This window comes from Pavona decussata, unplaced genomic scaffold (assembly GCF_977016875.1).
Source record: "Pavona decussata unplaced genomic scaffold, jaPavDecu1.1 SCAFFOLD_210, whole genome shotgun sequence".
Classification (NCBI taxonomy): Eukaryota; Metazoa; Cnidaria; class Anthozoa; order Scleractinia; family Agariciidae; genus Pavona; species Pavona decussata.
Window position 1 is genome coordinate 392,738 of NW_028145615.1, and position 12,719 is coordinate 405,456.

General features: G+C 41.0%; 2 protein-coding genes across 4 annotated transcripts in view; one reads left to right on the plus strand and one right to left on the minus strand.

The window, feature by feature from the left end:
• LOC146460583 (ATP-dependent RNA helicase DDX19A-like) overlaps positions 1 to 6,281 on the plus strand; it is a 36,288-nt gene extending 30,007 nt beyond the window's left edge. For both annotated transcript variants that reach the window (XM_085087923.1, XM_085087922.1), the window contains exons 5-10: positions 697 to 799; positions 1,199 to 1,313; positions 1,774 to 1,951; positions 2,597 to 2,834; positions 3,768 to 3,947; positions 5,888 to 6,281. In XM_085087923.1, the coding sequence (XP_084944049.1) occupies positions 697 to 799; positions 1,199 to 1,313; positions 1,774 to 1,951; positions 2,597 to 2,834; positions 3,768 to 3,947; positions 5,888 to 6,121 (1,048 nt within the window). In that variant the 3' untranslated portion in view covers positions 6,122 to 6,281. The remainder of the gene's footprint in view (positions 1 to 696; positions 800 to 1,198; positions 1,314 to 1,773; positions 1,952 to 2,596; positions 2,835 to 3,767; positions 3,948 to 5,887) is intronic.
• LOC146460582 (ubiquitin carboxyl-terminal hydrolase 48-like) overlaps positions 1 to 12,719 on the minus strand; it is a 67,869-nt gene that overhangs the window by 32,941 nt on the left and 22,209 nt on the right. Inside the window, exons 30-35 of one of the 2 annotated variants that reach the window (XM_085087921.1) lie at positions 12,646 to 12,704; positions 12,479 to 12,551; positions 11,700 to 11,825; positions 10,857 to 10,899; positions 10,709 to 10,738; positions 9,838 to 10,172 (exon numbers count right to left, since the gene is read on the minus strand). In XM_085087921.1, the coding sequence (XP_084944047.1) occupies positions 10,144 to 10,172; positions 10,709 to 10,738; positions 10,857 to 10,899; positions 11,700 to 11,825; positions 12,479 to 12,551; positions 12,646 to 12,704 (360 nt within the window). In that variant the 3' untranslated portion in view covers positions 9,838 to 10,143. Of the gene's footprint in view, positions 1 to 9,837; positions 10,173 to 10,708; positions 10,739 to 10,856; positions 10,900 to 11,699; positions 11,826 to 12,478; positions 12,552 to 12,645; positions 12,705 to 12,719 lie in introns of those variants that run through there. The other variant, XR_014857585.1, reaches the window with a different exon arrangement.

Here is a 12,719-nt window from a genome sequence, read left to right on the forward strand (position 1 = left end):
ACCGTGTTTTCGCGAGTTTAAACCGAGTTAAATTACTTACGTTTTTGAGAGTACGCCAACTCACTCAAAATTCAGTCGTCGACGTACGCACGACGACAGCTTGACTGAGATTGACATGCGCAGTTAATTCAAAGCATCACGAATTTACTTCCAGCCGTCGTCGTCCTGTCGTTCGTCGTCGATGCTTAACCAAAAAAAAAAGATTCGCTCTAGTGCGGTTTGTTTACGCAACTTTGTCATCGAATTGGCTTACGTCCAACCATCGGCACTTTTCGTAAGCACTCAGTTCTGTAATAGGCCTTATCACGGTTTTCGACGCCATTTTGAGGAGTAGGCAAACACGTCTGAAATAACAGTGTTTGTATGGAAATCCGATGTCAAATAATTTTTATAAAACATCATTTCTGAAAAATTCATGAATTGGAAACTTTTAGCACTAGGAAAAGGATTTCAAGAAAAAAAATTGGAGGGATGTAGCTGTGCTAGAAAGCGTCCAGTTGTGTTATGAATTTTCCATACATTTGTCTGTACAGCGAACCAGCCGTAAACTGCTACTAAAAATAGTTCGCGGGAAAAAATACAGACAATACAGATCTGGGATCCGCGATCATATGGAAACCAGCCTTAAGTTACTGTATTGATCTCAAGAGGACACCACCTCTCTGAAGTAGTTGCTTTGTTTTGTTCAAATTTCAGACCCAACAACATGATAGCTCAATCTCAGTCTGGAACAGGAAAAACAGCAGCATTTGTATTGTCAATGCTTAGCAGAGTAGATGCAACAAAAAACTTTACACAAGTAAGCTAGTCATACTGCGCAGGATGTAATTGTAAATGTGAGCTTGTTATTAAACATCTGAATGAACAGTGTGATGTGGTGAATGGTCTTACCCATTATGGCAAAGTTTCACAGATATCAGAGACACTTTTTAATATATTTATAAAGCCACCTTAGGCTTGGAGTCTTGATTTCTTTTGCAAGACTAAGAAAGTCTTGTCCTTGTACAAAAGAAATACTATTCTCACCATCTTGCAAAGTCTTAAATTTATGATTCCCAATGCCTATGAATGAAGTGTCATTTACATGTAGCTTTCAAACATTTTCAAATGAAAGCACTTTTAGTTAAACATCACAAGTAATGGTCCAACCCAAATGCCTTCTTTTAAGCCGGATACTTATTGATTTGTTCATTCAAAGGTGATCTGCCTTTCACCCACATATGAACTGGCACTTCAGACAGGACAAGTGGCTGAAAAGATGGGCAAGTTCTGTCCTAAGATCAAGATTGGATATGCAGTTAGAGGAGAGAAAGGTATGTACAGTAAAAATGCATAAGTGAAGTTTTCTTTAATTTGCTTCATTTTACGTGTTATTATCTGTGAGATTTGGTTGTCTGGTAAGGCAATCTGGCCTTTGACATGATTGCAGTTTCTTATTAATGCTTTAAAGCAAAAATAATCATTTAATTTTTCAAGGTATCCTGATTTTGGAACATCTGGAATATTACATGTATGTCCCCAAAACATGCACCCTTAGTGTCACTCATCTTGAGGAAAATGAAGCAATGAACAACTGTATTAATGTGTCAACTCAGTGATAGCCAATTGAAAGTAATATTCCCTCTACTAATAATTGTGGACAGTTAACTAAGTTGTATAAAATTATATTAAAAAATTAATACATCATTAATATGGTATAAGATTATTACAATTAATCGCTGAAACGCTTGAAACGTTTTCATGCATCTTTTTGTGGCTGTGTTTTGCCTGTAGTTACAAGAGGCCGTAAAGTGACAGACCACATTATATTTGCAACACCGGGAACTCTGCTGGACTGGATCCTGCGGCACAGAGTAATGGATCCAAAGAAGGTCAAGATGTTTGTGTTGGATGAAGCTGACGTCATGATAGCTTTACAGGGTCGCCAAGATCAGTCCATCAGAATACATCGGTAAGTCAGTGTACCAAACTATATGTATGGAGTTCTTGTAACTGCAAAACATTTATTCAAGTCGTCTTAAAAACACTTTCATAGAATTTTTTTTGGCTTTGTATTCTTGAAATATCACAGGCATCAGACTGTTTTTAAAGTTTAGGCAATATAATCAACCTTGTTCCCAGGGTCCTTCCCCTCTCCCCTCCCCCCCTCCCATCTTTGAAAAAGGTCCTTGTTGCTGATGTTCATGTGCCTCCTCACACTCCTCACCTCATTTTCCCCAGTTGGGAAAGTCTCTCTCTGTTATTTTAATCCAACACCAAATCAAGAGAAATGCAAGTAATTTGGCACTCTTTCATGCAGCATGCAAAAATCTGATGTAATGTAGAATGCAGTGAATTTCAAATTGGTCAAAGAAACAGAGGTTGATAATTAGTTCAATCTACAACTTGAATCAAAGTACCTAATTGACGTCATTATTGGTATGTAAGTAAACACCAATGTCAATAAATTTTTAATTTTTTAATTTATTGACAGGGTGAAATATGTTGACTGTCATACATGTATCTCTGACAGTGAAGAGTAGCTCTTCAAATTCCATATGGTGTGCACTTGAGAAATCAAGCAGAGCCACTTTAAATCATTTTTTATTGATTTCAGGATGCTACCGAAAGATTGCCAAATGCTTCTGTTCTCTGCTACATATGACGAAGAAGTAATGAAGTTTGCTGAGATGGTAGTGCCAGATCCGATTGTCATCCGGCTGCGACAGGAAGAGGAGAGCCTGGACAACATCAAGCAGTACTATGTGGTGTGTCGTGACAAAGAGGACAAGTTCCAGGCTCTCTCCAACATGTATGGTGTTGTGCCCATTGGACAGTGCATTGTGTTCTGTCATGTAAGTCTTGTCATGCCGACACAGTGATTCATTGTTGTGTCTTTTTTTCATACAATAACTCGTGTAATTACTACATGTATAATTTGATCAACCTCATTCCCAGGGTCTCTCCTCTTCACATCCCAGGGAGCAAGAAGAGGGGAGTTCCTGGCAACTAGTTTGTAATTTGATTGAGTGCTATCTTTCATATAAACCCACTTGTTAGAAAGTGCCCACTCCAATAAGTACATACATTGCTCTTTCTAATTACAGCTTTAAGCACCCCCTGCCCCGTGTAAGCCTCGCCCTTCTTAGTGAATAAAACTTAATAAAATAAAGGTAAGTTGCACTACGAGCTTAAGTGGCCCACACGGCTGGAGCTTAAACCCGGTTTTCGTATCATGAAACAACTAAGAGTATTCTTACTTCCCTCTGGATGGGATGCTAGTCCATCACAGGGTTACCCCCAGCAGTATGTTGCTGGTACCCATTTATGAAGAGAGACAATGTGGAGCAAAGTTTCTTGTCTAAGGAAACAACACAGCAATGAAGAGGCCAACCTCTTTCTTGATAATAAAAATAAAGCTAGAGTTTACACAACGCTCATGAGACTTCCAGTGGCGAGTTTCAATTTGCAGTTAAGGTCTGTAAAGTCACATTGTTTAAGTGTTTGCGGTGAGACAAGAGGGAGACGTTGAACTTTTGTCAATTTTTGTCCAAACTTTGAGCAGATTAAAGAAAATCAATGAGCGCGCATATTTGACTAAACAACGGTTGAAACAAGTCTAGAGCGGGTGTGTTTCAGGTCTCGTCTGGCATCGGCTATCCACGACTATTCTTGTATTGTTGGCCTGTTGCTTTATCTCTACTTGTTCATTCATCAGTCTCGAAATATGTCAGTTATTACTTGTACCGTACACAGAGTTGAGTGAGTCAGTGTATGTATTATTTCAGACTCATAAGGCAGCCTCATGGCTGGCGGAGAAGATGACGGCAGATGGACATTCAGTGGCGCTGTTGTCAGGGGAGATCACAGTGGAGCAGCGTGTTGCAGTGCTGAACAGATTCCGTGATGGCAAGGAAAAACTGCTGATTACAACAAACGTCTGCGCTAGAGGCATCGATGTTGAACAGGTGCATACATGTGATTTCATCTTCCAACTGTACATTTTGGTTTACAGGTGAGACAAGGTGGCAAATTGCCCATAGGCGGTGTGTTCTTGAGGCATAAGGGGGTTAGATTGTGAAGAAACTGCAGTGCTGCGTCAGATGGGATACTGTCTGACAAAGGGCTAACGCTCGAAACGTCAGCACTGGAATCGATTTACGGTGGCCAATTTACCTTTATAAGTACGTAAATTATGATCATCCGGGTGAGTGTAGTCCTGAGAAGGACTGTTCGTGGTGACAATGACTGACGTTTCGACAACCTGAGCGGAAGTCATCTTCAGAGTCAAGTGAATTGTGGAACGTCAGTAGGTGGTATATACGTCTCTGGTTGTTAACCTGATTGGTCAACGAAGTCCAGATGTTATTGGTCGTTTGTCAGTAAGCCGTGATGTTATTGGCTGTGAAGACTGTAAAAAGTGATTGGTGCGTTTCGATCCGTCTTTTGTTAGTCAAAAAGTCCGTGGGTCTATTGTTAGTAAAATGTCTATTGTTTGTTTGTTTCGTTGTTGTTGTCAATAGTAATTTGTACAGTAGGTAATGCACTTGGCAGAGTCCCAGTCGATTCTGTGGTTCGTTTGTAAATGGTGTTCAGCAATGTGTAATCACATTGCTGAGCACCATTTACAAACGAAGAGTTCCAGTCGATTCTGTGGTTCGTTTGTAAATGGTGCTCAGCAATGTGTAATCACATTGCTGAGCACCATTGAGCACCATTTACAAACGAACCACAGAATCGACTGGGACTCTGCCAAGTGCATTACCTACTGTACAAATTACTATCAACGACTCACTCTGGAAAGCTGGTTTACTAACTTAGAACAAACGCCACTCAACCGTTGCCTACAACTACCTGCACCATACAAACGACTTATTGACAACAACAACGAAACAAACAAACAATAGACATTTTACTAACAATAGACCCACGGACTTTTTGACTAACAAAAGACGGATCGAAACGCACCAATCACTTTTTACAGTCTTCACAGCCAATAACATCACGGCTTACTGACAAACGACCAATAACATCTGGACTTCGTTGACCAATCAGGTTAACAACCAGAGACGTATATACCACCTACTGACGTTCCACAATTCACTTGACTCTGAAGATGACTTCCGCTCAGGTTGTCGATACGTCAGTCATTGTCACCACAAACAGTCCTTCTCAGGACTACACTCACTCGGATGATCATAATTTACGTACTTATGACATGACTCCTTGGTTCAAACCATTTACAAATTTACCTTTAGTTATCAACTCTGTTGATAAACCAAACATTCGTATTCTTGGGGCAGTTTGTTTGTTTGTGTGCTGAATCACTTATTGAAATGTTGCGGTTTAATTAAACCTTCAACTGAGAGCACAGCATGATGTATGATATTGTTATCGAAGGCATATACACCTTCACTAACCCCCTATCCGGGCATTTGACTACTTTCCATTCCAGGAATGGGAAATTTGAACTTTACCCGGGTAGGCTGGGGAATTTTTTTGTCCGACGGAATACCTGTGGTTGTTTAACAATGGTGGAATTTCAAGGAAAAGATCTCGCTTTCGTGAGCAAATGGCTAACCAAAAGGGATTTTCAAAAGTCTTGCAGTATTTTTAAAGCAATAAAATTATGTAAAAACCAGAATATAACGAGAAAGAAATGTGATGTCATGTTTTTAAGCCTGGTGAATAAATGGTATACTTAGAAAAAGAAAATCCGAAGTAGGATTTTCTTTTTGCCTGTGTGACTGACTGAATAGAGTAACTTTTATGGCTTGAATGGCCAAATCAATTGTCGGTCAACGTGTCTTGGTGAGGGGAATTTGACCTTCAAATCCGCCACAGATTCCCGTATAGCGAGGATTTAGTTCAATGAGCCAATCTTAACATGTTTGTTTCCCCATTTCAGGTGACGGTGGTGGTCAATTATGACATGCCAGTAGAACCCGCTGGCAAACCTGATTTTGAAACCTACCTACACCGGATTGGCCGGACAGGCCGGTTTGGCAAGAGTGGTATTGCAGTGAACTTTATTGACGGTCAGCGGTCTATGACTATCATGAAGAAAATCGAAGAACATTTTGGAAAGGAAATAACGCTTCTGGAAGCCAACGACGTCGACGAATTGGAAAAGCTTGCCTAAGACAGATGATGCTGATGGAAGTTTAAAAAAGGTGGTGTTGCACTGCGCAGTGTGTCGCAAGTTTTTCGCGCTGCGACTAATCGGTGCGAGAACATTGTCAATTCCAGCAGTGCCCATCCCCCCTCCCCCCGGGCTAACCCCCGGGCATTAGCATTTTTTTTTTAAATGGGCAAATTCCCCGGGGTGGGGACACATAAGCTGTGTAAATGCCCCGGGGTGGGGATGAAGGAAGAGGGCAAATGCCCCGCCCCCGGGATCGTCGCCTTCCAACACCACTGCAGTTTTTTTTATTAATCAGTGAATTAAACGTTCCACTTTTCAGTATTTTAATGCAACGGTAGGACTTCAAAGACAACAGGACATGTTAGTTGATTCTGATTATATTTATTTCTTTATTTCAGTTTGCTAGATGATAGCGTTTATACATCAAGTATTTTGTCGTATAAAAACATTTGTCAGTGAATATTTCGATTAGAATAAAGACAATCGCGTTAAAATGTTTACAGTTAAACAATTATGATTGTTTTAGAAATCTTACAACTTTAATATTTTATTTCAATACTTGATTAACGGTTCGTTGAATCAATAACCAAAAAATTTAAAACTAGATTTTTTTGTTCAACAGTGTCAAAAGCAGGTAACAAAGCTGGACCCTTCCATCCACAAAAAACGACCACTCCATGTTATAAAAGTTCAAACAACAGCAACAACAACAGTATAAAAATAAGCAAAAATGCATAATACTAAGCTCTGCTACCGAATATTCCCCAATGTCTGATTTAAGTTATGAATGGCATGCTGTAACAACATCAGTCTAGATAATTTTTTTTAATTCATGTAAATGATGTCAAAACGAAACCTGGATATAAAAATTACTTGAAAAACGCCAAAGATTTGAATTGTGACTCTTTATGGGGCGAAAAAAGTGATTCTAACTTCAATACACGTGCATGTCCACATGCACAAGTTTACGTTTTGTTTTCATACGAGAACGCTACTTTGTAATGGCCTGTTACGACATGTAGTTTCTGCGCGAAGGAACAGTTTTCCGCTTTTTGCGGCGCAAACACTCCTTGTTTTCTGTCGCGTAAAAAAAAACACTACATAATGCTCGCCACGCATGCTAATACACCTATTGCTTATTTGCTTTCCTTCGGCGGGAAACTCTGGCTTTTTCAGCGCCCTTCCTCCTGTTTTCGGCTACTTGCTGAAGATGTTGAAGCCAAAGCCTAACCTCGTCAGGGGGGAGGAGACAGGGTGATCCCTTTAGTCGCAGGACTGGTATCAACGGGGGCCCCCTACGAGGGTGATTTGTAGCACGTTTTTCTTGCGTTGTCATCTTGTATCAAAAAGACGCATATTGCTATTAAACAGCGCTACGAATTCAAAGAAAATAATTCGTACTGCTTTAAAACTATTTCAAAGCCTTTTAACAACAAAAACGTTAGGGAGCTTTTGAAAAATTTTTAAATTTAAATACCATTAAAATGGTATTTAATAAACTGCGCTGGGATTGCGGAGGACGTCCCTCCTGCCGCGAGTAGTAAAGCGCCTGATAGGCCTCGATGATAGGCTTCGTTTTTTATTTATATGATGCATTGCATTTTAAGCTCGCAAGATCTGCCTTGAAGTCAGAAGATCGCATCATATGAATTCGCAAACCTAAAGTATCTTAAAGTGCACTCCAGGTTGACTTTCGTGAATTTAAAAAAAAATGCTAGGCTAGTTTTGAATGCGAAATGCGAAATAAAGCTGTGGTCGTGTTCACGTTGATTGTTTCCGATTTCTCGATAAGTGATAAACAAAATCAAGAGAGGATGAAGGTCATCCTCTCTTGACAAAATATAGTTCAAGTTGTTGCTTTTTTCATCTTAATGCTTACAACTAATGAAGAAATATCTAAAATTGAGAAAACATACCTTTAAAAACATCCACAAGTTTGTGTTGTCCCTGACGGACTAGCCAATCCTCAACAGACGCCTCGTCTTTGTCGATGAATTCCTCCATGGCACTTTCGAAAACACGTGTCAAATGCTTGGGGGTCACCCCGGGGTAGGCAAACGCCCAGCCCCCGGGCCGCGATAAAATTGCGAATGCACCACCCCCGGGACTGGCAACGTGAGCAAATTCCCCGGGGTTGACCGGGGGAGGATGAGCACCGCTGGAATTGACTGACGCATTTAATACGATGAACTAAACACCGCCTTCAAAATGGTCATCTTTTAAGATTTGTGTTCTAGTTGACTTTCAGTGGACATCCACCGCGACAGTGTTAGTGACGCCAACGTTTTATCTCCATTCGTTTAAGAAATTTGCCTTCAGAGCTATAGGTACTGTTCGAACAAAAGGAAACTTCAGGTGGTGTAGCGGCTAAAATGAGTGTGGAAGCCGCGAGGATAGAAGTTCAAACTTGCCTCCTCCCCATTCTCTTAGCGGCTTCGACAAGCCTTTGCCCCTGCACCACTTGCCTTAGCTTGCGCAATGCCGCCAGATATACTGGAAGAATGGGAAACAAGGCTTGTTTTATTATTGATATTAAAGCATTTGTTTAAAATTAGTCTTGGGAGAATATTTTTTACAGTTAACGTATAGCGGACAGTGGAGAGCCCGGAGAGTTTGCTTACATCACCGACATTGTACTCGTCCGTTTTCGTGGGGAGCCATTTCCATGCATTTCTTTGTAGTTTCGGTCGAGGATTTAGCTCCTGTCCGTAATAGCGGGGTGTCAGCAAGGCGAGAGTTGATTGTTCTACCCCACTTGAAGTATAAGAGGAGTCACGACAATGTAACAAGGCTTACTGCGGTTTTCAGCGAGGGGGATAATGGTTTGAACGTGTACCGGAGAGCATCCTGGAGAGCGAGAACTTCAAATTACTATAGGACTATAACATCCTGACCGACCGACCATGAGATCAAAGCAAGAAAGACCTGATTTGTTAGATGTGAACAAGCGAGAGCAGAGGTACCAAATAATTGATATAGCAGTCCCAGAGTAAGGGAAATAGAAGAGGAAAAGATAGCCATATACCAGGACCTAGACAGACTGGGGCATTGGGAAGATGTGGAGAGTTCGACCCAAGGTACTACCTTAGGTACATTGGCGTGGACACCTCAGTGGAACTCGTACAAAAAACTGTTAGAGCGCTGAAACACATGAACTGTAGGTTACCTTGGGCGAGAACCGACCAGAGACTGGTGGATTTACTTTATAGTAATACCTTTACTGTTTTTTAGAGCGGTTTTGAATTTGCGTGTCGAACGTAAATCGCGTTTGCGTTGGTTTAGCTTTACTTTGCTCTGTGATTGGTTCGCAAAATTCGCGCCACTTTCTCAACCAATGAGAAGTAAAACCAAAACCAATCGTGCGTTGCACGCGTTTTCCCGCGCTCCGCGCCGGCAGCATGTATTTGCTTCGAGTTCTGATTGGCTCATTGCGCTGTTTACATATATCTCGTGATTGGCCAGAGTAGTTGCTTTGGTTTTATGAACGTTGGAAACCGTGCGACTGAGTTAATTACTGCTAAAAGCAGCAGTTTCCCTTGTGTGGCCCATACGGTGGACTCAGTTTTTTGGCAAACAGGTATCCTTTTAACCTTCAGGCAAAAAGATCAACGGTTTTATATCACATACAAAAATCACAGTAAACTTTTGAGTCACGTTTTGACTGTTTAAGCAAAAAAATAAATAAATAAATAAAAAAATTCACAACCAGGCTCTTATTGTTGAAAATCCTTTATTTCAACATTGTTCAATCTTGTCACAAAACGTGCATTGCTAAACTAGATCTTTTATTTTATTTTCTTTCCATTTCATACTATAAATTACATTGAAATTGAACTCTGATTATTACTGAGAACAATACTATGCCGAGTAGTATTTACACCCCAGTTTGTAACTTGACATAAAACAGATTTTAAAACTTCTTTCCAAGTTTCGGTGGGTTTTTTTCCCTCTCGTTCCTCAAGTTTCTTTTTATCTTCCTCCGTTGGCCAGTCGTTGTGGACGCCAAGCTCTTTTTTAGTTTATAAAGAATGCCCCAACAAACCAGTGCCTATAAAATGAATATGCAAGTAGTTAGTAATGTACCTTGCATCAGAAAGCAGGCATTTGCGTTTAACCATCACAACGTTAACACGACTTGAATATCCAGCGTCAGATTGTTCCCTAGGGATGCTCCCGACCAATCATAATTTTCTCTCGGACCTGAAAATAATGCGGGCTCTGAAAGGGGCTATTCGAGCGGGCTCCTTCGCTAATGTGCCCTCGCGCCAAACTCCACCTCCAGTTACCCAAGCGTCTGCTATGCAAGTTATTGATCATGTATCTAAGTCCTGATCATACTGAGCTTGTTTTGTTGTTTCGCTTGTACGAATGAATAGACTGCCACCATATCTAAACTAAAAGAAAAAAATTATGACAAATAGCAGCCAAGTAACCAAGAGTTCGGCTGGATTCTATCTTCGTGCGGTGACGTCAACGATAACACTTCGCCGTTCAGTCCCAGGCTTCACGCGGACAACGAGAAAAGGGAAACCCTTTGTACTAAACTGAACAATTAGTACGAAGAACTGATATGTTGAAGCTTACCCTTGAAACCTTCCTCTGGTGCACTGCTCACTATAAAAGAACGAACGGAAGAGAGTTACAAAATCATACCGAAGTGCCAGCCATTTCAGTTGAAAATGAACAGCAGGTCCTTCACTATATCAATAGAAAGAAATAAAAGTCTGCATACCTGGTAAGGCGTCCTGAGTAATGGCGCCCTGTGGTTCATCAATCTGCAGTGACAAGTTTGAAAATAAATCTCCTTCAGGGCAAGACTGAGTTTTCTAATACAGATGCTAATAAATAATTAATAAATAAATAAATAAATAAATAACTTAATAGGGCAGTGTTATTTATCCACCCTCTTTTTGTGACATTAAATATGTACAGAAGTGTGGCCACTTTTAATTAGGTCGCATTCTTTCGTGAGTTCAATAATCCAATCAGAATTTGACGACAGCTCCCACAAAACTAATTCACGTTTCCCAGTGCCCTTGAGTTGGTTTTCTCGAAATTGTCCCAGAATTCTTACTCATTGGCAACGGCTCACATTATAACAAAAGAACGAAAAACAGAACAATGTTTCCAGCCCTAAAAACAACGTAGCTGCAGGTTATCAGGGTCCAGTGAAAATAGAGCTTTAGAACAGGTGCAAGCCCGCTGGACTCAATGCGCTCATCGAACAAGCGAACTTTATGTCGGAAACTTGTGTTCACGTCACATTCGATTGAGGACCGAAAACAACTGGGGACGAGGCCGTCTATGCGAATTGAGCAACACCTTTGCGCGTCAAGTAATGACTTGACAAGTTTTCTTTCATTCTTCTTTTATTTTTACTTTTTTGATCGCCAAAATGCGAGGAAATTCCTTGAGATAAGAACGTGAGCTCACACATGTCCAGGAAGGGGTTGCTAGCACCGCACCAAGTGCTGCTTGGTTTATTGGTAATTAAGTCGAAAAATCCGGCTCTTTCGGGCATCTCGGCTGCTGTACTGAGAACAACAACAACAATCACAGAAAAAGAACAGCCAACCTTAAGCAGTAATAAAGATCCCGGTCTGATTCCTAAGGAGATGAGTGTAGCTTCATCTTCGGTAAGTGCAATACCGTTTAACGTGAGATGCTGATCCATCGGCATCACTGAAAAACACTTCATCAGCTGAAAAACAAAGGAAAATACTTCAGCTGAAAGGTATAGAACACGTTTGCATGAGAGAATCATGTGTTACCGCTACATCACGCAAGAACGCTTCAAGGACGATGCCCAAGGGGAATTTGACGGACTTAATGGCCGTTTGCAACTAAAGGCCGCATTATCCGTCTGGACGAAGTTGGCCGGGCAAACATTTGTTGATTGTCTGGTTATGCGTCTGTAGTATAAAGACAGGCACAAGACGCATTATGCGTCTGGACGAACTATCTTCCGTTGTGCGTCGTTCTGATACAGTCCGTCCAGACGGATAATGCGTCTTGTGCCCGTCTTTATACTACAGACGCATAACCAGACGAACAACAAATGTTTGCTCAAGTTCTTCCAGACCGATAATGAGTCCTGGTATGAAAACGGCCAATCAGAATGTTTTCACCACACCTTCGGCACCGTTCTCAAAATCGCAGAGTGAAAGAGGTAAGAATAAAGAAGTAAGAGTAAAGTCGATGCAAAATCGCCTGTCGTTCACACCTGAACCAGATTAGAAAGGTCGAAGCTTAAAATCGCCGCGAATATCGCATCACAATCAGCCTGTGTAAACGGACCTCGAGGACTGTCTCCAATCACACTAAACAAACTTGCCACCACACACTGATGTTTACCTGCAATTTTACATCTCGCAAAGTCTCCGTGGATCCAACTGTCAGTGAAACTTCCCCGCGTTGTTTGCGGTGTCTGTCACAAAAGTTAAAAGAAAATTCAGTAGAGGACTCCATACACAACACAAGATGGGAAGGAAGTAAAACAGAATTCAGTAAATTCACGGTACCTGGAACTTCTCCGTCGAGAGTCGCCGTTAAGCTTTGGTTTCTTGCTTTCTGGTGGTGTCTGCAAAAAGATGAA